This window comes from Anastrepha ludens, chromosome 2, assembly GCF_028408465.1.
Source record: "Anastrepha ludens isolate Willacy chromosome 2, idAnaLude1.1, whole genome shotgun sequence".
Taxonomy (NCBI): domain Eukaryota; kingdom Metazoa; phylum Arthropoda; class Insecta; order Diptera; family Tephritidae; genus Anastrepha; species Anastrepha ludens.
In genome coordinates, this window is record NC_071498.1 from 150,369,092 (window position 1) to 150,385,678 (window position 16,587).

General features: G+C 36.4%; 1 protein-coding gene across 2 annotated transcripts in view; it reads left to right on the forward strand.

The window, feature by feature from the left end:
- LOC128855582 (NADP-dependent malic enzyme) overlaps positions 1 to 16,587 on the forward strand; it is a 102,839-nt gene that overhangs the window by 37,017 nt on the left and 49,235 nt on the right. For both annotated transcript variants that reach the window (XM_054090596.1, XM_054090595.1), the window contains one exon: positions 7,621 to 8,527. In XM_054090596.1, coding sequence (XP_053946571.1) covers positions 7,621 to 8,527 — 907 coding nt within the window. The remainder of the gene's footprint in view (positions 1 to 7,620; positions 8,528 to 16,587) is intronic.

A 16,587-nucleotide genomic window follows, 5' to 3' on the forward strand; every position in this document is an offset into this window, starting at 1 on the left:
ACAAATTAATTAGAATTATATTAAATCTGACTAAAGTAAAATACATTAATTTAATTAAAATAAAATAAAATTAGCAAATAAGGGAAAAAGTAAAATAAAATTAAATTAACTTTAAATTAAAGAAATATTCGATAAAGTAAAATAATAAAATTAAATAAGATGAAATACCAGCTGCTTCCGATTCACCAACCACCTGGCGTGCACAGAATAAAATTTAAAAAATTCCCTCCAATTCAACATTACCGTGATTTGACAGCACTGTACTGCGTTATTTTTGGTTTGACAGTTCGCAAAGAAAAAAAGTCTCCAGTGATTTGTTATAATCAACGAATATACATCTGAAAATATAGGAAAAAAAAAATGGTTTGAATCTGACGTAGCACGGGTTTTTCTATTTGTACTGGGAAGCACTGGGTGGCCTAAGCATGCCGCTTGGGAGCTAAGCGGCTAAAAACCTTGGTGAAAAGCTTTTTAGAGGTGTGCTCTTTAACAAACCGTTACACGACTCTTGGCGAATTTGATAGAACCAGCTGAGCTGACGATGCTTGGGATGTGTTAACAAAAAAAATTAAGATTGTGTTGGTGATATACGAAAAAAATTTACCAATGATAATTCGTTGGCGTCTGAAGAGCGACTGATTGAACGAGTGTGTGAGTACATGTGAAATGAACGTGCAGAATTCAGCTGCCAAATCTCCCAAGCAACGTAGTAGCAGAAGTTTCCCTCACAATTTTCTTTTCACCATAGTTAAAGGGCAAACCTTGGCTAAAAACATCACTAAACTGTAATTGCTTTCACCTACAACCTGCCGCTCAATCACATGCTAAACTTGAATAAATATTCTGCAATCTAATCATATCATTAGTTGGACTCATGTGAAGGCATCCAATCAGATCAATAAAATAAACACCGGTTCCCACTACTGGGTAAACAACAAGCCAAAACAGTTGCAATTAAAATGAAATTCACTATGCCTTGATAAAATTCCAAGATCCAATTACAATCTATAAACAAAATTGAGGTAAACAAAATCGTAAGTCAGAAATATCCAGTAAGAACTTGAATTGAGATAAACAAAGAACAAATTTCGTGAACTGTAAATAAGATTTTTTGGAAATAAAGCTAAGTTCGTTCTCAGTCTTGGAAGAAGACGCTCGTTTTGATATCAAATAAATTAAAGTAGGTATATTAATTTAATTACAAAAATAAAAAATAAAAAAAGAAATGCACTAAATAAAATTAAATAAATTTAATTAAAACTAATTGAGATAAAATTAATTAAAATTAAGTAAAACATTAAATGAAATTAAATTACATGAAATGAAATGAAATGAAATGAAATGAAATTAAATTAAATTGAATTAAATTAAATTAAATTAAACTAAATTAAATTAAATTAAATTAAATTAAATTAAATTAAATTAAACTAAATTAAATTAAATTAAATTAAATTAAATTAAATTAAGTTAAATTAAATTAAATTAAATTAAATTAAATTAAACTAAATTAAATAAAAACTAAATTAAATTAAAATAAAATTTGGCAAATAAAATAATTAAAAAATAAATTAAATAAACTAAAATAAATTAATATGAAATAAAACTTAAAAAAACTAAATAAAATAAAGTAAGAAAATGAAACCAATTCAATTAAAAAAAATTAATTAATTGAAAAAATAAAAAACGCTTTAAAAGCCTTCAACGTTCTCACATAAAAATGGTTCGCTTAGCGAGCAGAGAAGTAATGAATCGATAGCAGGTGCTGCTTAGGGGGGCAAATACCTGTAAAACTTCGAAAACAAATTTTTTTTTCATAAATGTTAATATAATCCTTTAAGAATATGTCAAAAAAATTTTAGAACGTAAATTTAAGTATTTCTTATATTATAGATCGTCAACCGTGACGACTCTATTCTTTGCGTTCGAGCGCAGGTACCTATAGTTACGTTGCCGACTTTATACTCGTTTTTCTCAAAACTAAATTTTTCAAATTGGCGTAGATGATAAAATTATTGGCCGATCTTCCAAAATTTTTTACACATCTTTTTTATGATATTACTTTCTATGTGAATTTACAAGTTTTCGAAAATTTTTCGAAAAACTAATTTTTTCGAAGCAAAAATAGTAGGTAAATACACCCCAAAATGCATTTTTTTAAAGCATTTTTTTAATTCATATAGAAATTATGGCATTAATAAACAAACAAATTTTTAGTTTTTTGTATTCAGATCACTGACGCCGATGCTACAATGCCCGCCGATTGAGAAGCCTCACTGCGACCTTCCTGGAAGAATTAAGTGTACATTCGCCATTTTAAATGATTAAAATAAAAAAAAATATTTGTGTATTATTTTAATGTATAAATAAACTGTATGCCAATTTTGAAAAAAATATATTGACATCTTCATTTTAAATAATTTTAATGACCATCAGGGAAAATATGGCCGTTTACAGGTATCTGTCCCCTTAAAAACATTCAAAGTTCTCATATAAAGTTAATTTTCAAATGGTTCGCTTAGCGAGCAGAGAAGTAACGAATCGACTGCAGGCGCTACTGCCGCTTAATTTCTTGACCGCCTGAAAATATCACCTAGTAGCATTTTTGTTTATCATTTCTTTGGCCGAGTAGACGCTGCACCTCTCAAAATGGCTTATGAAATGGTACATAAATTTAAAATATAAACAAATTAGTCTTTGTCGTAAACAAATTCAAATATAAATAATCCATTTTGCTGTTAGTCAAATGCTTTGCCGCAACGAAAGCAATGGAATCATTGTGATGGCCCTATAATCCACAAGCTCAAGTGGCTCTCCCGCTATCCTCGGCTTCTGCACTCTTCCTAAGCGAAACAAAGACAATAGATTAAAATAAATTATTAGGCAAATATAATAAAAATTATAATAGTCATTACTTGGGCTATGCAAAGAAAAAGAAGAAAGTACGTACGTTCTTTGTTCAGCCTATTTTAATTTTTTTAACAGAATAATGATAATATAAGATTCTTAATAGGAACTTGTCATTGCTGCCAAATCAGCGTGGCGAGATACATGTATGACTTAGCAACACAAGCTAATCTTCTTCTTAATTGGCGCGATAACCGCTTAAGCGATTTTAGCCGAGTTCAACAAAACGCGCCCGTCGTTTCTTTCTCGTGCTAACCGACGCTAGTTGGACGCACAAAGTGAAGCCAAGTCCTTCTCAACCTAATCTTTCCAAAGCAGAGGAGGCCTTTCTCTTCCACTGCTACCATCAGCTGGAGCCGCATCGAATGCTCTCAGAGCCGGAGTTTTTGTTTCCATTCAGACGACATGCCCTAGCCAACGTAGCCGCTGGATCTTTATTCACTGCGCTATGTCTATGTCGTCGTAAAGCTCATACAGCTCATCGTTCCATCGCCTGCGATATTCGCCGTTGCCAACGTGCAAAAGTACAAAAATCTTCCGAAGAATCTCTCTCAGCGTCCAAGCTTCTGCGACATACGTTAGGACGGGCATGATGAGAGTCTTGTAGAATGTTAGTTTTGTTCGTCGAGAGAGAACTTTACTGCTCAGTTGCCTACTTAGTCCAAAGTAGCACTTGTTGGCAAGAGAGATTCTCCGCTGGATTTCAACGCTGAAGTTGTTATCGGTGTTAGTGCTGGTTCCTAGATAAACGAAGTCTCTTAAAAGCTAATCATAAAACTGTATTACAGGTAAAAATTCGATCTAAGATATATGCCAATAAGCCAGAATTAGTCGATGCGATCGATGTCAGTCACCCAGGCCATTGCTCAAATTCTGTCAGTTCTATGTGTCAGAGCCCTTGAAAGTTGGAACTCTGGAATGCATGACATCGTGTGGGAAGCGACGATGAACATATTTACGACGCCCTTCTTAGGTCATACATATGTACATATGTATAGAATGTTAGTTCTTTCAAATAAAGAAAATGAATACCTCCCATAAAGCTTGTTTCATTCCATTTCGATGCAATCTAGGGTAACTCTGTAGTACTTTTTTTTTTAGTGGATGAGGTAGGGTCAAAAATGTCTTCGCACTTACAGCGGCCATTGTCTACTGCATCGGGTGGTCGGGCCACTAAGGCAGTCCCTCCATGGAGACGCATAGGGAAACTGCACTTTCGTGTGAGGATAGCAGCCTGAAGTCGGAATGGCCTTAAGAAGAAGCAGTCTGCTGTTCAGATTTCCGCCGATAAACAATGCACCGATTCTGAAGGCATCTGGAAGCGGATCATCTCACACTCCGCTCAGGGGCGTCCCACAAATGGCGTCGCGCATACAAACATCAGCGCTCAGAATAAAGATATCCCCAGTATCAGAGGGCTACCATCAGCGCAGCAAACGCCAATCAGCATGGCACTCCCATCCCAGCAAGCAGTAACACAGTCCGAGCTGAAACGACTGCTACGAAAGAGAGCGCATCAATCGACGCAATTGAAACGTCGCTCCTCGGCTCGATCTGATCAAAAAAATGAGGAGAATGGAGAAGGATGCGATATCCCAATGCAGACTGGTCACAAATCTATGCAGCAGGCGTTCAGACGTCAAAAAAACATCAGCAACGAGGTCAAAGTTGGAGTATCCGAAATGGCTGAACTGTTAGATGTAACACTGAACTATAGACGTTCGAAGAAGGCAGCAAAAGACGAAAGGGCAATCTTAAATCTGCGCAAGAACACTGCTCTACCCAGCCAACAGCAGATATTCCCCACCACCCCCACGACAACAACCAGTCCAGCAGCCTTCGAGAACTGTAAAAACCCAGGGGAAAATAACCTAGTGGGACCAAAAAGGACTCTCAGAGAAAAAATATGTGGGCTGGCAGACAGAGAAATAACCAAATTAAGCCGAGAGATAAGCCAGCCGATCCAAACAAAAAGAGCAAGCAGCGAATACAGCATTTAAAGCCAGAAGTTGTTGTAATAAAACTTGGAGAAGGTCATAGCTATGCAGATGTGCTCTAAAAGACCTGCGCGTTTAGGATTGATTACGACCGATGAGCCAGTCTAGGTAAGGGCCATAAGGAAAACGAAGATTGGGGCCATACTTTTGCAATTCGGAAAAGGAAAGAAAAAGTTACGCCAGACTTTATCAACTGAAGCGCACTGTGCAGGACACGGCTTCCAGCGCGAAGTTGAAGTCGAGCAACCCTGTAGTATGGCTTACATAGATTTGTCTGGTAAATAGGCCGAGCTTTTCTGCTAATTTATCGTATTCTCCATTATGTTCCCTACTAATGAAGAGTTCACAGTTTAATGCTACCTCCGAATTGCAGTTAGTTTTTGTGGAATCATTTTACAGCAGTAGGGCGCTCAAAGATTTGTCATTGTCTAGCGAGGCACGACTGCTATTAATAACTTCTAAGTCCGCACTGGGCATGAGGCCTGAACACACTTTGGATTAAGGTATTTTTGGAACTCACAAAATGGATCTGACTTAGGAGCAAAAAAAATAAAAAGGGCATGTACACACCAGAACAGTGGTAGTAAAACGGAGCTGGTAGCTAATTGGGATCATTTCATTAGAAATACTCAGCCACTTCAACAACAACAACAAGGTAACCTAAGCATCTATGACGGTTTTTTATGGAAAACTTTTTCATGGCAGAAATACACTCGACGGTTTGTCATTGCCTGCCGAGGGCGACTGCAATTAGAACAAATCTTTTACTATCATTTGGTGTTTCATGGACGGACTCCCGAATAATAGTCACGCATCAATCCATTCGGCTACGGTGGGCGCCTATATTTCAATATTTTCTTTAGGATTTATAAAGGGTGATTAAATTTCAAGGGCCGATGTTGAATCTGAACCACACCTAACGTCAACGACACCGTTGGATTTCTTTCTTTGGGGTTATTTGTACGTTAACACGTTCCCTGTCCGCTGAGCCACATATGGTTCAGGAAACGTGCGCCTGATAAGCACTGATACGTTCCTGAGCCATATGTGTGTCAGGAGGTATATGAAACTTCTGAAGCAAATTATTCAACTGGCGTAACGAAACTGTACAGTTTCTGCACTGGACGTGCTGGTACGATAATAAAGTAAAGAAAAACGCCGGGACATACGAAAAAATATTTTTATTTTACGCAGAAATCACAAATTATTTTTAATTATTTATTATTGCGACACTCCCAGGCTTATCCAAATCAGCAATCTCGGGGTCACGCCCTATGTAAATATCATAATTCCAGACAAAACCCTCTTCTGTGCATAGTTTATAGATTTTCAAGCCGTATTTATGAGCTTTTGATGGGTTGTATTGACGGAAAGATATCCTGCCTCTAAACGGCATCATCGACTCGTCAATGACGATACATTCACCAGGTGTTAGTAAGCTCTTCCAGTTATTGATAACAAGGTCCAAAAGTGGTTTTATTTTGTAACGTTCGTTTTGATCCCTTGGAGCTTCATTATCAACAAAGTGCCAGCAACGTAATATTGACGAGAACCGATTATATGACGTGTTTACGTTGTGAAAAACACTTGTCGGTCTATTTTGCATTTTTGTATTGGGGCAGGGAACGTGTTAATAAGCCAGCAACAATTCAAGAGCTAAAGAATGAGATAATTCGGCACATTAACGGCATAGAACCTCAGTTATGCCTCAGCGTCATCGAAAATTTGGACCATCGGATGGAGGTGTGCCGCCAAGGCCGCGGCGGCCATTTGGCTGATATTTTATTCCATACGTAATTGAGCCATACCAATATTATCATAATAAAGAGAAATGACAATAATTTCCTAAAAAATTGTATTTTATTCAAAATCAACACCGGCCCTTGAAACTTAACCACCCTTTACTAGTTTTAATATTAATTATTTAAAATATGCTACTGAGTTGGTTCGGAGAAAGCGGCTAAAGATCATGTGTTTTCTTCGAACGTCGTGTTTTTTTTTTCGACATAAATGTGTAGACTAAATAAAAAGATAAAATAGACTTGAGGATTCCATTGTCAATTGCAACTCTATATGTACTTACGCTAAAATAACTGTTATCAGCCCAAAAATTGTAAATTAATATTTTCGACATTCCTGTGAAAGTATTAGGCAACCTTTCTTTTCTTCAAGCTTTACTATGCCACGCCCCGAAAATGGCAAGAAAAAATTATAACTTACGACTATCTGAATTTGCAAAACTAAAATTAATCTTATCAACGCAAATATTTTTAGCGGCACAGCTCATAAACTACTTTATTTGCTGTTGGTGATAAACTGTTATATAAAACCATAACAATTTAAGTATGCACACATCGCTCATTTGCTGAAAGAGTGTCATCAAAGTGTTTGTATACATACATACATATGCAAGTACATACATACATACATATGCATATGTATTCATACGCTCATCTGCTTTATTTTGCAGCGTTCGCACTTTTGCCAAAACTATGCGATTTGAAAAGTGTGAATTACACAACGCATAACATAAATTATCCACAAGCCAACTAATAATTTAATTTAATAACTGTGTAGGTGCATATGTACCATACAGAGAGTCACATACATACATACACGCACGCATGCATGCATGCAAACACACATCAAATAAGCAAGCAAATTCATTCAATCCTTTTTCCTCTCTCTTTCTTCTCTCCAACATTTATTTGGAACGCAGCTCGCCGCTCTATCCAACCGCCAATAATTCATATAACCCTTCCAATGGCCAGGTAACACCGTATGAAAATTGTCGACAACAGCAGCAACAACAAAAGCAAATCTACAAAACCACAATTCCAGTGAATGAACATTGCCAACATCAGCAACAGCAACAGCAACAACAAGTGACCGCCACGGCCAACAGCTGTCATTGTAGCGAAGGTAATGGTGGTAGAGCTTTCATGCAATCAGCTGTTGGTGATGCTCAGCTGACTACCCCACAACACAATAATAGCAACAACATGAGCGCCTCCAATGGTGACGCAATAAACGTCAGGCATAGCGCAATCGGAATCCCCATGTCTACGCAGCATTGTTGCCATGCTACCGCTAATACAAACACTCATCATGACTCGACGCAAGCACATTGTGCTCACCACAACACTAGTCCAACGAGTAATAATCACCCGAATACACTAACAACTACGACAACGACCATCGAATACGAGCTGTCAAATGGCATAGCAAAATTGAGTAAAATCAGTACGAGTCGAGTAGCTGCCGAACAGTCATTCTTGCCGTCTCAATTATCACAGACGCAACAAATAAGTAGAGAAGTCAATAATTCGACAGAAAATACCAGCAGCAACAGCAATAATAAAAAAATCGCGTCGTACGAAAAGGAGCAACATTTATTGCCACCGCTATTATCCTCAAAAGCTTTACAGAAGTTAACTTCCAGCGTAGACGCTTTAAATAGTTACAACATTAACAATAAAAATTGTTTGGCCGGTATTCAAAAGCAACAGCTAAGAAATTATAGTAAAATGAGTGATTGTAAGCAAAATTTGATCCTAGCCGATGATGCCGAGGTACCCGGCGAAGTGAGTGGATTGGACCGCCTGCATAAGAAAAAATACAATAAGGTAAGTGGCAGTATGAAAAATAGGGATTCATGTAAAAAAACGTACATAGACAAAATATGAAAATAATTATAAGTGATTGATAAATCCAAATTTTGATTCATTGAATTTGAAAAAAATATCTAGAAAAAAGTGTACGCTTCAGTAGTCGGAAATGGCAATAGCTTAAAATAGTATATGACCCGCGCGTGTGAAGTAAGAATCTGTGTGTGCAAACGATTCAGGAATGGAAAATTTCCTAACTACATACATATAAAGTGTTTGAACGTCGTTGACGGCAAAGTTTTCGTGTTTGGACAAAGGCAGCGAAGTTACAAAGGGATGAAAAATGTCAAGCGTGAACGCTAAATAAAATGTAACCATAAAAATGTACAAAGAATCGATTTTATAATATTAGTTTTTTGATGAATATTATTTACCCTACCTCAATTTTTGTTGACGCCTTTTTCGAATAGTTGAAGGCTAAACGATGTCCTATTTGCCCTTGCCAGTTTAAGGCATTGGTATAGTTTCTTGTATACCGACAAATTTTGTTTTGTCGCTATAAAAGCCGCTGAAAAATCGATGGGAATTCCAGGACTGCCTCAAAAATTCCATACAAAGGACCTTTTCCCTATATATGTATGCATGCTTGTATGCGTACTTACACATGGTAGAAAAAGTCTGCGTTCACCCACTGTTATAAAGTATTAAAATAATTTAACGTGTTTATCTTAAAACTCTCAGTTATTTCTTTTCACTTATTTCAAAGAAAATTATTCGTAGAGGGTATGGCCAAATTTTTTTGGAGTTTGAGCTGCGTCGTGTTCAGATAACGGGATTGTAGTACAGTTTCTTAAATAGGCTGAGCAGAAAAAGTGTGCGTTCATTTCGAATAGTGACGATTATTTGCATGGCAATTACGTTAAATTTAATTTTAAATCATTCATGTAGTTGACGCGGTTAAGAACAAATCTAAAGAGGGAAAAATTGATATTAGAAATACATTTTTTGCTACTGTGGACCAAAGGCGAAAAGAAATAGATATTGGTGAAAGGAAAATCATTGTATGTTTGTGGCAAAATAGTAAGAGCTATCGGGAAATCGCGAAAATTGTTGGGAGGCAATACTCCTCGGTCCAAAGAGTGATAAACAACTTCAAGCAAACGAATTGTTTGGAGTCTAAGCCTCGTTCTGGGCGTCCAAAAAAACTGACGGAAAGAGAAGAACGCAACATAAATATTCTTGTGAAGTCTAATCCACGACTAACAGCAAGCCAAATTTCAAAAGACATAGAAGTAAAATACCAAAAGAAAGTACATCCAGATACAGTAAGAAAAATTCTAAAAAGAATCGGATTTCACGGCAGGGTGGCCCGAAAAAAACCCTTCATATCGCGAGTAAATCGACTTAAGCGGATGGCTTTCGCCAAGGAATACGTAAACAAGCCACCAGAGTTTTGGAATAGTGTGATTTTTTCCGATGAGAGCAAGTTTTGCATTTTCGGGATAAAAGGTCGTAAAATTATTTGGAGGAAAAACGGAACAGCACTTGGAAAGCAAAATCTGGTACCTACGGTAAAGCATGGGGGAGGAGGTGCCATGATATGGGGGTGTATGGCTAGTTCGGGCGTTGGAAATATACAGTTTATTGAGTCGATAATGAACAGATATGATTATCTCGATATTTTAAAAACGAATTTGAAAGAAAGTGCAATCAAACTGGGACTCGGTGAAAGATTTGTTTTCCAACAGGACAACGACCCGAAACACACAGCAGAGATTGTTAGGTTGTGGTTGTTGTATAATGTTCCAAAACAACTTCGCACACCCCCACAATCACCTGACCTTAACCCCATTGAGCACTTATGGGACGTTCTAGGAAAAAAAAAACGAGAGCGTATAATAACTAGCAAGGAAATGCTTAAGAACGCGCTTAAAGAGGAATGGGAAGCCATAAGTCCAGAAATAACAGCCAAACTAGTTGGATCAATGAAAAGACGCCTTCTAGAAGTCATAAAAAGGCGTGGATATCCAACTAGCTATTAATTTTAAAACATTCCTATGATCTTAAGCCTTTTATTTTATTATTATTGAAGTGAACGCAAACTTTTTCCGTTTAGTTTGAATGGCCTTTTTAATTTTATGTGATCTCATTTTAAATTTGATTTTGTTATTGGTAGCGAAATATGTGTGATAGTTACGTTTAAGTGAACTAAATAAAACTCATTAAAAAAAATGTCTGAAATATTTATTGTTTTGAACTTTTTCTAATGCAAAGAATATTTGCATAGGTGAACGCAGACTTTTTCTACTATGTGTATATCTAAAAACGCACCCTTATTTGTCAAATGGGCAATGTGAATGTCTGTATGTGGTCTTTGTATGCATTTATGCGGGTATTCCTACGCCTGTACAATTGCAAACAGCTGCCTATGTTCACTGAATAAAAATCACACCATTTTTTCAAGTGCTCTCAGAGCACAATCTTGATTGCTTTCATGCAAAAAGGGTGATTTATCAAGATCTCTCAACATATTTTATAACCAAAAAGTAAAAAAAAAAAATTACAAATTTATGAGGTGCGCAACTAAGTTCTCGCTGTTTTTCTGATGAAAATAAAACTTTATTCTGAAAAAATGGTTACAAGTGAATCATTGAAAGTATTGCCCATGGCTGGCTACTACTTTTTCCCATCTTTCTGGTAGATCTCGTATACCGTCGCGGTAAAACTGGTCATCTTTTGAGGCTATCTATCAAGCCATTTTTTGATGTCTTCATATGAATGGAACTGCTGGTCAGCCAGACCATGTGCCATCGATCGAAACATGTTGAGGTGGATAATCGGGCGGCGCAATATCTGGAGAATATGGCGGGTGGGGTAGGATTTGCCATTTCAGTGTTTCTAGGCAGGTTTTAACGGGTTTGGCACCGTGAGGCCGAGCGCTGTCATGCTGTAGAATCACTTTTTCATGCCTTTCCGCGTAGTGCGGCCGCTTCCGCGCAGTGCTCAGCTCAATCGCATCAATTGATACCGGATACCGATCCCCAGTGATGGTTTCGCTTTGGTTTTAACAGTTCATAATAAATAACACCAACTTGGTCCCACCAAATACATAGCATAACCTTCGCAGCGTGAATATTCGGCCGAGGCGCCGACGTAGAAGCATGACCGAGCAGTCCCCATGACTTTCTTTTCTTTGGATTGCTGTAGTGAGTCCTTTTTTCATTACCCGTCACAATGCGATGATGAAAACCCTTCCTCCTTTTCCACTGGAGCAGTTGTTCACAGGCGAAAAAACGACGTTCAGCATCCCATGGTTTTAACTCATAAGGAACCCAAGTCCCCCTGTTTCTGAATCATTCCCAAAGCATGCAATCGCTTGGAAATGGATTGGCGGGTAACTCCTAATACTGAAGCAAGCTCTTCTTGCGTTTGACACGAATCCTCATTGAGCAATGCCTCGAATTCAGCGTCTTCGAAAGTGTTTGGTCTTCCTTCACGTGGACGGTCGCCAACATTAAAATCACCGTCTTTGACGCGACGAAACCAATCTCGGCACGTTGTTTCACTTAAAACAGCATCTCTATAAACTTTTTGTAGCTCTCGATGCGCTTCAGGCGCCTAAGGAAAATCAACACTTCCCGCAAATGACGATTATTCGGCACAAAATCAGACATTTTCACAAAACCAAAAGTATATGATACCAAAACAAAATCACTAATGTGTCGAAGCAGTTTGTTTACCATATGTCTAAGCTTGGATTATGACGTTTAGGTTATGTTAGAATCGACTAGCACACACTGCTGGCGGCATATGTTGACAAACAGGGGGAACTTAGTTGCGCACCTAATACTTGAGAATTTTATTGAAAAACCAGGGTATTAAATGGAAACGGCGTAGATGGTTTCTAAAGGGGGCAAGAAATATCCAAAAATATAAAAGGTTTTTTTCTAATTGCCATCGATCCTCGACAGGCAGTGCCATACCTCCAAGTGCATTTGTGCCATGAAAAAGCTCTTTATAAAAAATCATTTGTCGTTCGTAGACGAAATCTGATTTGAAATAACGAGCCTTTTGAATTTCTAAGAAATGGCACTATTTTTTTTTTTTTTTTTTTTTTTTTTTACTTAGAACTTAACTTAAGAATTTTATTGAAAAAACAACCAGGGTATTATTGTAAATGGGAACGACGTAAATTATTATCGATGTGGACATAAAATATCCAAAACATAGTAAACGTTTTTTCTAATTCCCATTTTTGACTTAAAACGCTGCTCATAAAAATAATTTATTGCTCAGAGATTAAATTTGAATTATGAAATATTGGCCAGTTTGAATTTCTAAGGCATACCTACGTATTTTTTTGTTTAGATAAAAAGCCATTATATGCTTTGTCTAATATCTTAAATCTCAAGTATTCTTTATCTATAAGCAAGCACGAGGCTGCCATTTTTTAGTTTTTTTCTTTTTTTTTTTGAAAGGGTCATTATTGTAAAAACCTTTGTCTGTTATGTGAGATCTCAAGCATTCCCATTAATAGAGTTAGGTAGACTACCAACTGTATAAATTTAAAGTATTTGCTTAACTGAACTTTGGAAAGCCCGATATTGGCAGTAACCTATCGCGCGCACTGTGTTTGGACTGAGCAATCAAAACGAGATAGTTTAGATACAAATGTACGTATTACATACGATCGTATGTATATGAATTCCTGTCTGAGTTTGTAGTTCATAAGGTGTAACTGTTCAATTCCTACACTCATAAAATTTCAATTCTATTGGCGGTCGACGACATAGCCGAAGGGGTTGGTGCGTAAAGCGCCCAGTCTCTCCATTTGAGGAAAACTATCAAGATGCACACCACAAATAGGAGGAGGAGCTCGGCCAAAATACAAATAAAAAAGGAGCTAAGTGCAAATTATATATGTATGTATATCTATATGTAGGCACATCAGCTTGAACAACATGCACTGGCGAATTTAAAGCAGAATTTAAAAAGTTGTATTTATTTTATTATATAATATAAATATAATTTATTTTATTATAAAATATAACTCTTGTACTTTTTACCGCAATAAAAACGCCGAAGAACTAAAACAAATGCGTTTAGTAAGCTAAGCTGCGCGAGCAAGAGCAACACCTGTTTTGCAGCGGCAAGCCAACGCTACAAAGGTAGTCACTGCCAACCACCTAAGCTCTGCTCACCGCTTAAACCGAACGGAATGTCCTTGCCAAGTGCGCGCAGGGTTTTTGTAGGCAAAGGCAATCCTATTGTGAAATTCAAATTTAGAGTGTGAAAAAAGACATCTAGTAGTCATTACAATTTTAGGGCATTGCTTATAAGAAAAACTTTAAATTAAATCTTAACAAGTAGACGGTAAAAAATGCTATAACTTTTAAAAACTATTCTTATTTCAATTATGTCAGACAAATTCCGGCCAGTCCACAATCTCTCTTTTGTGAATTGAGCTCAAATTGTGTTGTACATATGTATACACGTATGCATATATGTACATATATATATGTATATATATACATATATTTGTCATTAGATATTCATTATGTTTTCTCATTCTGGGTTTAAAAATTTATCCGCAGTTTCTGCGTAAAAAATATCACCCTTTTCTCAACAGCTGTTCACCTTTTGCACTCTCAATAATTTTGCACACACATACATGGATGTATGTACATATATATACATACATACATATGTAATTGTACTCAAAACACCGCTTCCTCTGTTTTGAAATGTTTTATTCTCTCATAGCAAAAAAAAAACAATTACAATAAATACAAACATTTGATCGGCAAACGACTCGTCGGCGTCGAAACAAAAACACATACATAATTTAAAAAAAAAAGAGAACTCGCACCATAATTAGTACTTTCGCCACAAAGCTTACTACACCCGTAAAGAGCGACCACTAGATTTTCAGCACACGAGAAAATGCTAAAGTGTGCAAAAAAAACAAAGTGTGAGTATTTTACACACTACTACATACGTATAGATACGTTGCTCAGGCGGCAATATCAAACTCATATATTCACAGCGTGACTAAGCATAAAAACAAAAAACAAAAAAAACCAATCAAATAATTTAAAAAATTCAGTAAGGAAAGCTAAATGCGGCCCGGAACGAAATTTATATGCACGCGCAAATTTTAGTAAAATTTAATTTGGGTTGGCTGGTAATTTTTGGCTTGTAACATCAGAGAGTTGGACGGAAACTTAGTCTTAACACAATAGGAAGTGGGTGTGATTTTCAGCATATGAATAATAATATATTTATGAACATATGCATGTCGGACCTAAATGAGGCCGTACCAAGTTTTGGCGTGGTTTTATTAAGGCGTTATCGGCATAAACCCACTACCCAAGAGTGGGCGTGTGACACCGCCTTCACCTTTCACCCTCATATTATTTGTGTCGTACTTATTTTTCATTAATTGCACCTCCGAACGGCAAATGGTTGTTTACGAAGAGCTTTTTCATGGCTTTTATAAGCGAAACTGAAATAAAGAGATTTTCGGAGGTACTTTCAAATCGGTCCAACTGACGTAAATCTTAATATTTTTTCGAAATATTTTAGTGGGGGTCTTAAAATATAATAAATTTTATAATTCTGTTGGAAGGTCAGTCCAATTTTTTTTTTTTTTTTTTTTTTTTTTTTGAGTGTTTAGAGAGTGACCCTAACGCATACATGCATACATACATAAATACTAATGTTTGTAAATTTCTCAGCATGTGCTGACTATGCTATCAGGTTTTTCTAGTAAAGAACTTAATACTTATGGGCTTTTATTACATTTAATGGGAATCGCTTATAGGTATGGAATTTCTTTTCCATGTTTATTATTATTCATTGTTAATAAATAATTTCGCCATTTGTTTATCGCGATTGCGTTTTATGAAGTCCATACGGCCAACATTCTTTCTAACTAATAGCCTAGACAGACGGCGGCAGTAAGCGGAATTACCGGCGCAGTTAATTCTGATTAGAATGTTAGTGTGACAGATGGTTGTTACGCAGATTAGGGAACACCTGATAAGGTTTAGTGGATAGTTTTTCAGTAAAAGATGGGCCGCAGGCAACATGTACGGGTATGAGCTACCCTGATACTAAAAAATAATTATTTATTAAAAAAAAAACTTAAATTGCAATTTCTCAAACTGCTCCGAAGTATCAAAAAAATTAATAAAATTTCGTAAGTGTTAGTGCAAACTAGCATAGCATCTATAATATCTCAGGAAAGAGAACGAAAAATATCTTTCCGTCTAGGTTGTAATTTATTCTGCTTATATATGTAAATATATAATTGGCGTTTACACCCTTTTTGGGTGTTTGGCCGAGCTCCTCTTCCTATTTGTGGTGTGCGTCTTGATGTTGTTCTTCAAATTGAGAGACCTACAGTCTTAAGCCGACTTCGCACGGCAGATATTTTTTTTATGAGGAGCTTTTTCATGGCAGAAATACACTCGGAGGTTTGTCATTGCCTGCCGAGGGGCGGCCGCTATTAAAAAAAAACTTTTTCTTCATTTTGGTGTTTCTCCGAAATTTTTTTCTGCTTACTATCTGAAATTGGCCATATCGTCCCCTTAGTATAACAATAGCCTATGTGCTCATAGACTATTATTTTTTTATTAAATTTTTGGATTCTCTATCGTCGATTTTATATGTGGTCAAAATTTTGTCAAATTCTAGTTGCACAAAGTGGGTCAAAACGTCAGTCAAAAAATAATATATATTTACAGACATAACAAGATTTGAGTGAGAGCTACTTTCGACAAAAAGTTTGAAATTCATTTTCTCAAAACATCAAACAATTTATGGGCTATTTTAATACTAAGGGGACGATATATTCTACACTGGAGCTCTAATAATTTATGATGATGATGAGCTAAAATTGAAAAATGTCTTTTTAAACTTAAAAATAAAACGAAAATGCTTTAAAATACTTACTGTTGAGCTCATCCAGAATTATGGTCCAAAATTTTCATACTGCAGTGATTGCTTTCGAGCTTGCTTGTTAAAAATTTCATTATTTTTCATTCACAATAGAAATTAACTGTCATTTTTTGGCA